This window comes from Mizuhopecten yessoensis, unplaced genomic scaffold (assembly GCF_002113885.1).
Source record: "Mizuhopecten yessoensis strain PY_sf001 unplaced genomic scaffold, ASM211388v2 scaffold2995, whole genome shotgun sequence".
Lineage (NCBI taxonomy): Eukaryota > Metazoa > Mollusca > Bivalvia > Pectinida > Pectinidae > Mizuhopecten > Mizuhopecten yessoensis.
The window spans coordinates 661,600-677,890 of record NW_018404823.1 but is presented as its reverse complement, the minus strand read 5'-3'; the positions used below and the strand labels follow the sequence as shown (position 1 = coordinate 677,890).

The 16,291-nt window shown below is 34.4% G+C and overlaps 1 protein-coding gene and 1 long non-coding RNA gene across 2 annotated transcripts; both read right to left on the bottom strand.

Moving 5' to 3' along the window:
- Positions 1-5,295: 5,295 nt before the first annotated feature.
- LOC110446756 lies at positions 5,296-10,613 on the bottom strand. The gene is made up of 6 exons (XM_021492055.1): positions 9,291-10,613; positions 8,737-8,895; positions 8,095-8,253; positions 7,564-7,725; positions 7,272-7,312; positions 5,296-6,790 (listed from the first exon to the last, which is right to left on the bottom strand). The coding sequence occupies exons 2-6, from the start codon at positions 8,773-8,775 to the stop codon at positions 6,631-6,633; spliced, it is 561 nt and encodes a 186-aa protein (XP_021347730.1). The 5' UTR covers positions 8,776-8,895; positions 9,291-10,613; the 3' UTR covers positions 5,296-6,630.
- Positions 10,614-12,348: 1,735 nt separating this feature from the next.
- On the bottom strand, positions 12,349-15,432 carry LOC110446763. The gene is made up of 5 exons (XR_002462501.1): positions 15,255-15,432; positions 14,869-14,976; positions 13,943-14,077; positions 13,257-13,428; positions 12,349-12,513 (listed from the first exon to the last, which is right to left on the bottom strand). It is a non-coding gene; the product is annotated as an uncharacterized LOC110446763 (long non-coding RNA).
- Between the last annotated feature and the right edge of the window lie 859 nt (positions 15,433-16,291).

Here is a 16,291-nt window from a genome sequence, read left to right as displayed (position 1 = left end):
TCGAATGAAAATATAGCAGTGGCATCGATTTTAAAAAAGTATCTGCCAGAACTGTCTTATGAAGAAATTCAAGACAAAGTCGCTAGAGGTGAAATCGCCAGACACCGAGTCCCGAATAGTTCAATTGATCCGGATGAGGAGTTCGAAAGGGAGCGCGAGAAAAAGCGACAGCTGCCGTTTTTAGAAGCTCGTTTGAAACGGCAAGCAACGAACTATGAAAAGTGCAGTAAGCTATCTCAAATGTTCTTTGTAAACGTAAGAGATTTGAATTTTAAAATAAACAGTGGAAAAGTATCAAAATCGCTAGGATTTACTGAAAATAAATCTGACGCTGCAAAAGCACGAGCTGTCCTTCAAAAATGGCGGGCAGCTGACCCCGTTACCCCGTCTTTCGTAAGCCCGAAAAGGGTCGTAATGATGAAGGAACCAGAATATAAAACCTTCTTTTCGCCACCACTGCTTCCAAAGGAAAGTCAAAACCCGGAACCTTCATTCTTCGCGGGTTCTACTGATGGTTATAAGCTTCCAGATAAACTTCCGGACGAAATTGTGTTTGCAGACGTTAATGCTAGACCGTCGTCTCGCGCAGCGTCAGTGGTTTCACATGATTCTGACGATGTTGATCAATTAGATTACGAGAAAGGTGTGAAGGTCTCTGACGCCGAAATGGAAGAAAAGACAACTCGTGTACTTGAGGAAGAGGAACATCACTCTGGTGAAGAGACTTGATTCTGTATACTTTATAAGATGACAAAGTGTAACGTGCCTCTTCTTTATCTTTGAAAGTGAATGGATTACCGAACTGCATAATTGATCTCCGAAGATCAACTGGCGATTCTTGTTATGGCGTGGTGACTGTGCTCTATAACGTTCTTGAGATGTGTGTTAAGATAGAATGTATTTGACCACGCATTATGACAAGTGTCCAGTACGCTCTGCAGTGCATCTTCCCAAGTCTGATCGAATATGATAAATTTTGTGGAAGTTGATTTAAAGAAAAGAGGTCTTAACGTTGACATTGTCGAAGTCGTGACCAAATCGACGATATGAATGATGATGTGCATCATGTTAGTGATATGGTTTAACTTTGATGAATAAGAACACGAATGATAATGAAAACGACAAAAACGTAAGGAATACAAGGTCATTCCTTTGTGTTTATCAATACAACTGTTTTGTCTCAAGGATTGAATAAAGTTTAGAATATTTAATGCAACATGAACTTTGATAACGTGTAGAAGGTGGTTCATTTTCTCCTGAAGACAGACGAACAATTACCGTTCCTGACCGTCCATATATTACGTGTTGAAATGAACCTTAACGTAATCTTTTTAAAATACGAAACTATTTTATATCACATATGACGTATGTTTGGAAATCAATCTGGACATGAAAATTCACACAATGCATATATGTTTATGACAAGCAAGGTGGTCAGGAAACTATCATTGTTTTTTTTTGTAATGAGTTTATGTTTGAAAATTAGTGCTTTATCATCACAAAATATCGAAATTTTGACATTTTTTCCGCGGAAAGAATATTCGCGAAAAATAAAAGCTACATATATATGACAGTATGTACATCTTTTCTTATGGTAACCATTCCTATTTTGGTACAGGCAGTACTCCAGGTGACAATGATTGATGCCGATTGATCGTGCAATATAGCAAATCAATATCTGTGATTTATGAATTAATTCAAACTTTAAATATTTTGCAAATAAAAGTGATATTTAAAATGAGTCCATTCATGCATTGTCTTTTTTTCGGCGTCATATTTCACTAGCTTCGACGGCTTAACATTTGTGTGAACCAATTCAATGGAGTGTAGTTTCCAGAAAAAGGATAAAATTAAGTTGATGGTCAATGCGGGTTTTTGTGACATGGAGAGATTGGCGAAAAACATTCACATATGATTAAACCTTTAACAGTTCAGTTATAGTACGCCACAAATGGATTACACTGCAACTAACCGACGTTTCTTCCTTTAAAGACTCCTCGGTAATGCTAGGGACCAAAAGTCGAAAAAGTCAAATTGGTCTTAACTTTGTCTTTTGAAACATAATGGAAGGTACGTAAATACATTTAAAAAGTGCAATAAAATACGAGAAATTATCTTTGGAAGTTCACTACCTTTATCTCAGGCTCCGAATGGTATGGTGTAATAACAATCTAATGTCGCCTAATTGATTTGTTTATGTATATGTATTTGTATTTCATTTTAGAAAATATTTTTTGTCAATCTACAATAATAACATTATCGCAGTAATTCGACAATGTGCTTCATCATTATAAATCAAATTAATACGTTTCATACAGGCGTTATATCAGACCGGCCCATTTAAAAATAGTACATGGTTTGAGTTACTTGATACAGTATTAAGTTTGTTATCCGTAAGCCGACTTTAGCTTTGCTAAACCTTTACCTATTGATTTCGTAAAACAAATTTTAATAATTATATTCCTCTTTGAAATATATTAATGAACACGTCTGCACAAATATATAATCACATTATAACAAAAAACTGAAGTTTTGAAAATAAAAACATATTTGGATTTGGAGTTCAAATCCGTTTTTGATCCTGATACCTGAACACCTGGATACTGATAAAGATAAACTGTTCGAACATATTAATCTGGCAATGGTTTGGTGAGATATAAAGAAAGATACAAACATTAGGAAACAGTTGTTTGGATAGAAAAGAGATCTAAGTTTGTAAACCTGGAATAGTACCACATAAGCACCTTGTCAATATAGTAACCTATATTATTGAAGTACAGCTTAGTCCGATGAGAAAATACGACATATTTTGTAGTGTCAGCAAACTGACAAAGCACAACTTATACATGGTGAATGTGTCTAGGAAGACACTGTCGAAAAGAAACGGTGGATACAAATAAAGATGTAAATACAGAGATCAAGTTGTACTAGAAAAGACCGTCAATTATAGTCTCTTTATTGCCATTTGTTAGATGAAAAAATAATAAAATCCAAATTCGGTATTGCCGCCACATAATCACTTGTTATTGCTCTGCTCTAGAATGGAATTGACACATACCTAACAAATGAATCAAACCATTTTTCAAATATTAAAGAAATATTGAAATTCTTGAAAACAATGCAGACAAATAACAAATATTTAACATATTGACACAGTGATCAAACACATATCATAATTGTTAGTCCTGCAGAATAACGATATATCAATGTATCGGACCAAACGCCAAGCCACGTCTGTACTTTTCTCTCTTTTACTCATTCGACCGTTATTGTGGGGGAATATGACAATTTCAGTGTTTATAATTTTTGCATTATCCCGAGTACAGTTTCTCCCCTGTTTTGTACGAAAATGTTGATAATTGTTAATTAAAGTATACTTACTTTTATAGAGCTGTAAAGACAATCACTTAGTCTGGCCGCAGTTCTTACACTTTCTATTCCAGAGAGAAATATCGTATGTTTTCCAAAACGAATTACAGGAATATATCCTGTAGGTATTTTAACAAAATGAAGCAAAAGTCATTTCCAAAACAAACAACTATTACCTGTATACTAATTTTTTATTATTGATATTTTTTTTAATTTTCGTTATTTCATTGTTTCGTTATTTTCCCAATAAAATTATGGTGATTACAGGCCGATATAATGTAAAATAAAATAGGAAAAAATGAAATACACTTATCCTTTAAATAGTAGAAAGAGAGGTTCTCATAAAAAATGGCCCTGAACGAACTGAGCATTATTACAGTGGACCAATGATAAATCATTCATCATGAGAAATTCTGCATCATAGTCAGGTGCGTCAAGAACGACAACTCTTCTATATTTCAGCAATTTCTTTTGCCCATGTATGGGAATTTGGAAGAGCTGAGGGGACATTGAAGAAACCAAAATTGGTCCGCCGCCATCATTGCAACATTTGGGATCTTTGTATTTTCATTCTTCTTCCTAATAATCTATTCGTTTTTAGTGGCTTCCTCGGAAATACCTGACTTTTGGCCTTGGTGTTGAACATTCGCGATATTTGGGTAAGCACTGAGTTCTGTACCCCAGGCCATGACATACAAAAATGGTGGTTGCTATTTTCTGCTTAACATTCAGTGTTAAGGATAAACACAACATCTGGTTTACCCGTTATCACTGTAATATGACCGGATGGATTAATGTGCCGGGTGCCGTCGATATGGCATTTCAATGAGGAAACACTCTAAAGTCGGCACCACTTCTATGGTATCGCAAGTAGGCAAATACACCACCAAGATACCCTACCTCCAGCAAACAAGCACCTGATAAAACCAAGCCAATCATACGGAGTCGTATACATTTTTCTAAGTGATGAGTATTTTGTACGATTTGGTAATATTTTCATATGATGACGACGACACAAGATCAGTAAAATGAGGTATAGCTGGTAAAAATCTGTTATATAGCCAATGAGTTATCACCATCAAACATTTGAAGTGAAATAGACAACTGTATTAGATACTTTACACTATAGATTAGAAATATGCTTATAATCCGTTATGGACCAGGGACGAAACTGACGTATGGACAGATGGCCATATTATTAGCATCTCGTATTCCAGGTTTGCTTCTGTGCTAATTGTAATCAGGGGTTCATAATTCATATCAGTTGTGAATCTTATTTCAAAACGAGGGATAAAAAGAATTATAATAGAAAAATAAAATACAATGTATATCATTATTTCTGTTAACTCAAATGTTCTAGTCACATTCTGACTGCGTATTACAAAATCAATTCTTCATTGTCATTTTGCATAGGCACAGACAAGTTTATGTTATGTTATATGATCAAATGTACAAAATTAAAACAAATATTACTAAAAGACATGCATGAATGAATATACATGTACATGCATTGAAGTTGAAACGAAACAAGTGTTTGGCTCATTTCTTAAAAGTAGCAACATTTCGAAATTCGGTTGAACTTCAATATCGTAGTCTCAAGCACATCATAAATAATGAATATAATGATTTTTTTACATTGATATCCAGGCAAGAAAAAGTCATCTTATATATAATATATGATCAAACGTACTATTTAAAAAAACACCACCTAAAATATGTATTCATGGTTAAAGCTTGAAGTTAGGACAGCATGTGTTAGACTAGACTGGCCACCAGCTCCTAAGTTTTTATGAAGAATTTCTCGACTGCATTTTACTACTAGCTTATCTCCTCCTAGTTAGAACCTCTAGAATCAGACATCCAAGTGATCAAAATTATTAGAGTTAAATTTTGTCTTAATCATTTAATATTCTAGAGACGGTGGCCAATCTAGTGTTTTACTTATTTCTTAAAATAGTCAAACTTTTCAAATGTGTACACTATTTACTTCTAACTATAACACAAAGGTTGTAGCATGTAAAATATTTTATAAAATGTTGTTATTTAAAAAAATGATATCATTATACCAAAACAATGGTATATCTTGTGGCTCATGAATCGACATTCAAAGTAAAATATGAGTTTTTTAGCAGGTTTGCTTGTGTTGATAACGGTTTCTGACATTGGCATTCTTCGAAGCTCAGAATGGAAAGTGTTTCAGTAGTGAAATGCAGCAATACCTAAGAAATTGACCCAATTTAAAAAGCATTTTACGTCACAGACTTTCCATGTGAGTTATTTCATTTTGGCTTATTCAATTAGGAATGTTGAGTATATATGTATATGTTTATACAAATTATGTTACAATGAAGGAGACTGGTATGTCCTCATGACATTATAACGTCCCGTAGGAGACAAAAGATATGAGGGAAACAACGACAACGTCAACAACTTTGAGACGGCAAGGGAGAGCATTTTTTGTGCGAATATCCACGTACGATTATCAAAAATCATGATCAAAATGATCGTTACTTTGTTTACATTTCATAAGATATTATGTAACTCGTCTAGATGTTTCGCTTTTAGCTTGGTAGAGGCTTGCCGATTAATGTAATACATCTAGATTGTATTAATAAATTATATATGAAATGGAAGCTATTGTAATTACTCTTTTATATCTAATCAGGACATGATCACGTCATTTTACATTCCTAAAACTAGAGTATTGACCACTTGTTGTACATTATTGTTTATGAACTGATCTGCAGTTTTAGTATTAAATCTAACCCAGTCTCTCACGCTCGTTGAATACATCTAAGGATACCCTCAACAATTTGATTTACATATTTCAGGTTAGATGCATCAATAAAAACACACACTTGTATGTGTCGATGATGACACAAAATTGTATGTATTTATCATGACACAATCTGGTAAGTATTTATGATGATATGATATTGTAAATGTCATATATAATGTAATGTAAATGTCATAAATAGTGTATATTTCATGTGTCGATGATAACACAAATTTACGTATTTATCATGTATTTATGATAATATGAGATTGTAAATGTCGATAATGACACGATAATATGTGTTGATGATAACACAGAATTGATGGTATATGTCAATGATGACACAGGTTAATATGTGTCGATGATGATACAAATTAGTGTTTTTCGATGATGACACAAGATAAATGAGTCCTTGACGTCACACGAAAACATGTACCAAAGATGAGATGAGACAAGGTTGTATATGTGTCGATGATGGCCCACGATCAAATTTGGCATCTGTATGTTCTATAGTACATGTATGTTCGTTTCAGCATACGGCTCTTCATGAAACAATTGGTTTGTTTCACTGTTTGTCTGTCTGTTTTTTCTGTCATATTTTGTCTGCAATGGAGCTGGGTTTTTTTATCTGCAAGGATCTTACACCTGAAAACAAATATGTGCATTTCAGGTATAACAGAAACCTTTATGTTAGACTTCATATATCTGCATACTGGTTATGTGATGCCTGCAATGAAAAATCATCTGGATGGGTACTGCCAAATGAACCTGTACGTACATGATACCGGCATCAATAAATTTGCTACTCTACGTCACTTTTTCAAAATGACCTTTATACCAATGTATGATGTCATCTTGAGTTTTATTGAACTATGTGACTTCCTGTATTCATTTATATCTGTTCAACTGATACTTTAATTCGCAATGGATGCTACTTATCTAGAAAATAGATATCACACGGGTTAGATACAATATTTCTTTCTCACGGCAATTCGCCAGGGCAGACAATTTTAAAAAATCATTTGAATTTGTATTGTTCTTTAACTTGCGAAACCGATTCTCATCGATGGAATTGTTTATTTATAAAAACACTACAATTTTGATTTTCTGCAACGGTAATTATTACCTTGTATTCACCATGGGCTCACAGATTTCTTGTTCATGGTTCTGAAATAAATAAATATTGTTGCTTATGCTGCATAATCAGATGTGTTTATATACATTTTGTATACATATCTATATTCAAAGATTTTTTTCGCATTTTATTCCGAAGTCACTATTTTTACTACTAGTATATGTTGAAATGCGTGTTTTCAGCATTGCAAAATATGACAATAATTCCAGAAACAGGATTGAGTGCAATACCTGCGGATTGAAAATACTAATTATTTTAAAATTGCAATCTTATTCATCCTTACCTTGAAAGGAATGCACTTCAAAAACGCTCCTCCGCGCAATCTGTTATATATCTTTTTCCATTTTGATTTTGATTTACGTCGATGTCGAGTTTTTCTTTGCTCAATGTCCAGGTCCGATGACATCGTCATCGATATACTAGTGATCGTGTCCTCATGGGATCTCTGATGATTAGACAAATACAGCGCAAATTTCGTCATCGATATTAAAAGAAGAAAAAAATGAAATGATTAGATCAAGGGTAAAGAGACATAGACCGACTATGATGTAATATGAAATATTACGACGGATGTCTTAAGATTACAGAAACGTTGTCAGTCAACTTTCACTCCGTAAACTTAGTTACTTGGAGATAAATAATTGGTGCAAAAGGGAAAGTAGTTAATATAATATTGAAGTATTTGAAAGTTATATTGTGATTGATATGCAGTTGCTTATTTATTTTCAATTATAAATTTATTCATCAGATCATTTTTACATTCCTGGAAAACTGCAAGAGCATTCAAGCTATATCGTTCATGACGCACAAGTACCTGTAGTGCTTTGAGGCCAGATGACTTCTTTTCTTCTATCTCCTCTGTCTGAACGAGTGGAACTGAATAAACATCATTTCCAGGATCGTTTGCAAAATCAGCAGAATAGCAACCGTCTTCTGTTGTCCTTGATAGCTGTAAGTTGTCTGCATAGGAATACTGAAATATACGTATGGTGTCTGTATAGAAACAAAAATATACTCTTGTTGAAAGGAATGCACTTCAACAAACTCCTCCGCACACCCTGTTATAGATCATTTTCTATTTTGATTTTGATTTACATCGATGTGGAGTTTTTCTTTGCTCAATGTCCAGGTCCGATGACATCGTCATCGATATACTAGTGATCGTGTCCTCATGGGATCTCTGATGATTAGACAAATACAGCGCAAATTTCTTCATCGATATTAAAAGAAGAAAAAAATGAAATGTTTGTTACGATAAGAAAGTGATTTGATTAGGTCAAGGGTAAAGAGACATAGACAGACTATGATATAATATGAAATATTACGACGGATGTCTTAAGATTACAGAAACGTTGTGAGTCAACTTTCACGCCGTTAACTTAGTTACTTGGAGATAAATGACTCCTAGTAAAATTGCAAGAGCATTCAAGCTATATCGTTCATGAAGCACAAGTACCTGTAGTGCTTTGAGGCCAAATGACTTCTTTTCTTCCATCTCCTCTGTCTGAACGAGTGGAACTGAATAAACACTATTTCCAGGATCGTTTGCAAAATCAGCAGAATAGCAACCATCTTCTGTTGTCCTTGATAGCTGTACGTTGTCTGCATAGGAATACTGAAATATACGTATGGTGTCTGTATAGAAACAACAAATATACCCTTGTTGACAGGTGTACTCTTTGTTTTTTTATCGGAAAACATTTCAATTTCAATGATTTCTTTAATAGCATCAATGTATTCCATTATACGTTGTTACTGTTAAAGGTAAAAACCTATATGAGTCAGAGAGTTATTTTATCTTGTTCCTTTTTGGAATCTGTTGTATATCTATTTAGTCAATACACACGTAAAATATCTAGGTAAAACACAAAGCGATTATTAACTGGTAGATATTACATATTGTATAACGGTTTGCTGATTTATCCCATTCTTTTGATTTTACATTTCAGAAAAAAAGAGGGAAATGATGGGATGGAAATCATGATAAAAACATTATGTGTGAAGACTCACCAAATTCTCGTTTGCTGCCTCTCTTTCACTGATTTCATGTCCTGAACGGGAAGTCGCTAGCTCGGAACTATAGTAATCGCTGTTTGTCCCGCTATATACCGACGTCCCTGTATAAGGCACCTATCAATGGACGTATTAGTTAAGTGAAAACATGCTTAGTACATACAGATAAAGTCATTCAATATGGGGAAAAAATCTCGAAGGATAGGCATTATTTAAATGCCCCATAATATTTTTCCCATATAGCGTTGGCTACTTGAGGTTAAAGTGTACCCTTAACGTTTTTCTATATCATGCTATGAAAATACTTCATACAATACAATAAAAGGCTCGGAAAGTGCGAACGTCGTAGTTGACTCCGTTTCTGAGATATTTTCATTTATCTGAAAAACACGCCTTTGGCTCAGCGGCGATCGCCTCGATATGGGTAGCCCACATCTGTGACGTCACAAGTTCAACGCTGTCAAAACAGCCCTATATGAATATACCTGGAAGCTTCGATCATGCGTTCGATATGTGAGAAACAAAACGGTAAAATAAGTCATACTAAAAATGAGCAGCAACCCGTGTATTGTCCCCCAGTTATAAAAACTTGAAACATTGCGAATAAGTATTGAAGCAAGCCTGGCTTTTTATTACACATCAGTGTCAATCATATGTGTACAGGGTTGCTGCAACTCTCTCATACAGCATGCTCTCATACTGGCAGAGGTCAGTGTGGTGGGAGACAATAATGTACTGCATAAAATCGTTTTATATAGAATAACTTAACATTTGATATTATATCTGTAGCAGGTACTTTACACAGTGTTCAACTATTTCAATAGAGGAACAGAATATCTAAACTATTTAGCATATCTAAAAGTATAAGTTATCTCCCTTTGATAAAGCGTTGCTAGTAAAGATTTAGGAATAAATAGTCGTGGCCGAAGCTACAAGATTGTCTGACATGAACGTCGTTCGCGCCCCCTTTTATACCTTTCTCACATTATCACATGGTCCATCTCATCAATTTATTATTATAATAATTTGTTTCGGTGCATATTTTCCTTGAAGCTGATCCTTATTTATTTCCCCGTTATCTAGCCTGTGGATATTGTTGTTAAATGAAAAAGTAGAAGACACATAATCTACAACAATCTACATACTTACTTTATTGTCGGTATTTTGCTGTTTATTTGAATTGTCGACCTTACACACACAAGTAAGATACAATGTCGTCAAAATGTGATTATACTGTAATACTTAAAATATTCTATACATTTTATTGCCATTCAAGAACGTAGCCGACATCATCACTGTAATTTTGCAAACATTTTTCACCAATTCATTTCCGTATTTTATGGGCGGATTGGTCGAGTGGTTAACACTCCGGTCTTCCACGCAGGCGGCTGGGGTTCGTTCCCCGAAGTCGTCGTATGCACGGATATTCAGAGAAAGTGTTTTTCTCCTGCCCACACAACTCCATCAACCCAGGTGGATTATAAAATGGTCTAGGGTGGATCAAGTGAGGTGACACTATAAATGATGCCGTTGGAAGCACGGTCCCACTTCAAATAGAACACATTACATCTCAAATATCAAGGTATTGGGCTGACCGATTTTTTTGAGGTTTTCGATATTTTTTATTTAAGATCATGAAAAATAATAATATACTCATTTTTTTTCGTTCATGGTACACTTTAAGGTTAGAAAGTTCGATGTTGACCACAAGAACCTCACTGTGTCAACCTGATCTTAACATCAAGTGTGACAGCCATACATGCAATGGTAATTGAATTTGTTTACAAATGAAATCTTACAACTACAATGTTATGCTCAGTTGCACACGAACCCTGGGTTGCATGGCAGACTGGTTGTAATATCACTTTCGGTTCTGGTATATACACATTTCTTTAAAAGGGAAGTCAAAATTATCTCATATAAAGACACGACACACTGCCTTCTCGCGATGTACCTATAAAATGCCTATTTAGCAAACAGTGGGTGAAAACAGCTCCGGAAACCATTTTTTAGTATTGAAGGTGAATTTCAAAGGCCAAATTGAGGTCACAGTGACCTCGGTAAGGATACCACACACCGCCTTCGCATGACGCAATTTGTGAAACAGCTGCTTGGATATGCTCTGGAATTCACAGTAAGCACATACAGAGGGACGCACAAACGACGCCAATGCTATTAAATTACCTTGGCTTCGGTCGAAGCGGGGTATGAAAAAAACAACGAGTTTACGAATAATTAAGATTGTCGTTAGTAAAATGAAATTATCTTAAATCAAATCGTTATCATTTTCAAAGGGAAACTGAAATTGAAATGCTGGAAGAAACCAATTATGGAATACTTACAAAACATTCTTGAATTTGACTTACAAAATCCCTGTTCGCTGCCTTTCTTTCTGTGATCACATATGCTGAAGTGGAAGCCGCAAACTCAGAAGTGTAGTAGCCACTTGACTCATTGTTTGCCCCGCTATATACCGACGTCGCAGTATACGGTACCTTTATGCTTTATACTTATGCGTGTGTCGATTAATTATATATAACACATATGCAACAAATGGGTAGGTATATGTTGATTTATATGGTGACGTTACATTCATATTAAACGCATGGAAACCCTGTAACTGCCCATGTTATTGCCTTTTGTGATTTATATGATAAATGTACATGTAACTACAGTATATAATGTATATATGAATATGATCTCAAGTATGGTATTCCGTCTGAAGATCAAAAGTATAAGACATTGAGAAGTGAGTACATGAAAAACAGACTATGATATGTCTTTTTTCATATCATTATCTGTATCATGGCTTATATGGCTTAAAGACTATACCATTATTTAGCTACGCACTCGTCAAACATATATGTATTCTGCCATACTTAATGTATTATCTAGACAGTGAGATATTATTCGATGTTTAAAACAAAACAAAACAATAACAACAATGAGAAAAGAAAACAAAGGTTCATCTTTACAAAAATAGAAAGGAAGACAATACCAAAATGTTTTTAATATATTTCAAGGTAAAATGCAATGATAAGGAAATATTGTGCAGTGCCATTGTTCGAATAGTCGCATGTTTTTGACTTACCAAATTCTTGTTCGCTTCCTCTCGCTTTGTGTTAGCATTTGCTAAGCTTCGTGACGCTAACACCGGCGTATAATAACTAGTTGGTTCACTGTTTGTTCCGCTATATAACGACATTGCGGCATACGGTACCTGTGAATGAATTTTGTTAATTTTGAATAGGTGTCGCTCTTTTGTACCTTGAATATGTTTCTCATGTAAAATATTGATTTACAAATTCTGTCTCATAAAACAGGAGTAAATAACCAACATTTTTGTAGGATATATAATTTCATTTTACAAAGTACGTTAACACATTTTAGAAGCTGATAAATATTTACAGTGTTTCTATTTTCGAACATTTTGAATAGTTGGCGTAGGGTTAAAATCAGTGTCGCCGTCTACAAATGGAAATAGTGTAAATAATTCATCAAATTTGCATTCGTCAACAAACAGCGTCAGATGTGAAACAATCCCATAGTTTACACTAAATGTGTTACTAGTGTTGTCCACCTATGTCAATTTACATGTAGCTGTTGTTTGTATGATCAGCCTATCAACTAACCGCTATCCACTGTGGTCTAAAGCTTATTTATTATTTACATTTCCAGTTGCATATTTTAGAAAATACATAAATTGACAAACTTTAGAGCAATTTAGTTAGTTATTTAACGTTATATATGAAGTTCAATATATAATACGATGTGACTTGTTAATAAATGTTTTTAATTACGATGTTTCTTTGAATTACACAAATAGGGAACACAGTTACAATCAGAACTTTTTGCATCGATTGTACTTTCCTGTATAAACTGTGATTACTATCATGATTTTAAATTTTTAATTATTAATTTATATCCAATGTTCATTTGATTTGGTATAATCCCATTTCTAACCATTCCTGGATGATGTGGCTCCGAATCCCGACAGCAATCAATATCCGTTTCTTTTGCATCATAGTTATGTTCTGGCATGGCACTGCGGAATGTCTTTTTCATTGAAGACATAGCCTCGTCGCAGTCTGCTCTTTGATTCGATACTTATCTGTGGCTGCAATGTCCATTGGTCCTATCACGAAGAATACACACTTATGTTCTACAAAAGTCATTCGATTCACTGACAACATATTATGTATATACTTAACAGTATTCAACTTGGATGGTGATATTTAGCATTGATCATAATTTCGGCACACGAAAAAATAAACACTTCTGTCTTTTTAGACTGCTTTTTAATTATTCTTCGAACAGGCGAGCTTTGCTGAAGTCATTCCAAAAAAACATATTGAATTGTTTTCAAATGTCATTAATAGTAAATTTGTAAGCATTGTAAGCCAAAAATAAAGCAACATTTATAGATCTTAACTCTGACATGACGTTAACATGTTCATATACTTTCCAAAGGTTTTATTTTGCGTGTTTTATATGTTCAAATAAAGGATAGAAAGTAGGGGAAAACATCTACTCGTATCCAGTTAATGGAAATGATATCTCGATACACTTAACTGTTACTGTACAAATCACCTTACGTTATTCAAATACAGTCAACTGATCATTGAAAGTAATATAGTCGATATTCTCACCTCAGATAAGTTAGTGAGTTCGTTGCGATTACTCATATCCAAACTTTGTGCCTGTACATGCTGTTTAATGTTGATATCACATAGTGACCAAGTACTGCCTGTCTCTTCGGTTGCATTGCACTCATATTGCGGTAACTAAAACACGTCAAGGTACATTTGATAGAACAATCGAAGGTTTCAACACTTGTAGTGAGGTCTGCGGCGTCAAGTATGAGCTGAGAGCGTTGATGCGATAACAGATTTAATAGACCGGATTACATGATACCAATTGCTGTATCGAGTATTTACATGATTCAGCTCTAGGATATTTTACCGGTATGAAGATTAACGTAAAGGCAAAGTCTTGGTTAAATGGCTTTATTTCAAAACAGAGTAATAACAGTCAAATGATATATTCAAAACTCATTTTACAGGGATAAATCTTGCTACTTTTATAAACGTTGATAACGCATTTGTAGAAATATATTGATATAAGAAAGTTAGTGTAATACTATATTTTAACTTGATTATTTCATTTTACAATGCGGCTTTGAGCATTGAAAATTTCGTCGGATACGAAACTTTCTTATATTGGATCTAAATATTACTAATGGGAAAATGTTTTAGACACTGTCATGCTATTCATCATCAATACACCTGCCATTGCATATCATGGATTGCTTACAAAAAAGGTACAAGTGACTATGATTTGTCATACGGGTAATTTTATAAAACTAATTCCATTGACCGGTAATTAAATGATAGTTACACTCAGTCAAAACTTAAAAACATGTTGCAATTCAAACGGGTCGTTTACCATGTATTTATATATTAGCCAATTTGTTTTAAAGCTATTTGATCGGTGTGAACTTCGCATATTTTCACGAAATCAGAGGAAAATGTTAGGAAAGTTTATTGACACCAACCATTTCATGTAAATTACTTACCAAATCGAAGAAGTCGTCATCTCCTCCGGTGAAGCCGGAACTTTGCAAAACCTCAAGGGTGCATTTACTGTTGTCCTGGCGGTATTCAAATGCCTCAACGTCTTGGAGCTACATTTGAACACGTGGGTGTTTTGTTAATAATTATCCATGACTATTAATTCTATGCATGTAATAACTCCTAGAATGGAAAATCATATCAACAATAATTCAATCCTCCTATATGTTCACCGGAACACAAAATATGTTAGTACCTTAATAAACAGTAGAGATCTGCGTACGGACATACTGAAATACTGGTACATACCTGTACTAGTTAATAATCACGTTAACTCTATTGTACGTTAGAAACTCTCTGAAATGTAAAATATTTCATTATATTTAATTACTTGTAGAATGTTCGCCCTGTTCCTATTCGCAAACTCCAAATCCTCACAACAATTAATATCAGTTCCCTCATCATAGTAACGTCCTGATATGACACGAAGTAACTCCTCTTCGTCTCTTTTATTGAAGAGATATCCTCGCCGCTGTCTGCTTGCTGATCGGACGGTTATTTGGGGGAGAAGTGTTTCCAAATCCTACCAAAAAGAATATAAATATAATTGTAATGGTAGCTGTTAAGGAGTTCCCCAAACTTCCACTGTTACTGAAAATGATGTAAACAGGTGCGACAGTTGATTTGGAATAATTGAGTTATAGTACGCTTGCATACCAAAATTAATCGAAATCGAAACATTTCTTTATTTTGACCATTGAGAACAGGCCTAGGCGGTCATCACTATAGAGTTTGTATTGCAATACTCAAGTTATAAGCCCAATTTGAATGAAATTAAACAGTGTCTAAATTTCAAAAAATCAGAAGTCACTGCAGCCATGTTGGATATCCGAGCGGAAAAAATACCTATTACTGAAGAAACATCTCCCCGTGAACATGTATATGTATATATCTTCGATACATTCAGACCAGTTTTCATTTTCGACTTACTAGTACATGTGGCAACGTTTTCGGGAAAAATGTCAATATCGCTCTTTAGACTGAGCAATAATCGTTATCCTGAAAAGACAATTAAACATTGAATTTGCCATTCCCACTCGACACTCATATTAATTATGAATGCCAGTTGAACTCTCAACGCTTAAAACTAAGAACCACTTTAGTCGGATACGTATAGAAGCCCTTACAGTATGTTCTCCTTGATATCTGACAAAAACCATTTTGAACAGTATTTTGTTCGATTCTGACCATGAATTTCTCAAACTAGCCCTCCTCACTGAAAATTTTACAAAAATTGAACATGATTATGTTTTCACTTCTCAAACCAAAAGTTTATTTTTCCAAATTTTCTTGTTGATTTTTTCAGCTGATATCTTGCAAAGTCAGATGAACCTGTTCTGTTCAAAGTGATTTGCTTGCACTCCAGAT

Coding starts and splice junctions, on each gene's coding strand:
- LOC110446756 (XM_021492055.1), bottom strand. CDS start 8,775: ATGGAAGAAAAGAAGTCATTTGGCCTCAAAGCACTACAG. Junction 7,726..8,094: donor CTGGCCTCAAAGCACTACAG/GTACTTGTGCGT, acceptor TCTAATCATCAG/AGATCCCATGAGGACACGAT. Junction 7,313..7,563: donor TGAAGTGCATTCCTTTCAAG/GTAAGGATGAAT, acceptor TATTTATTTCAG/AACCATGAACAAGAAATCTG.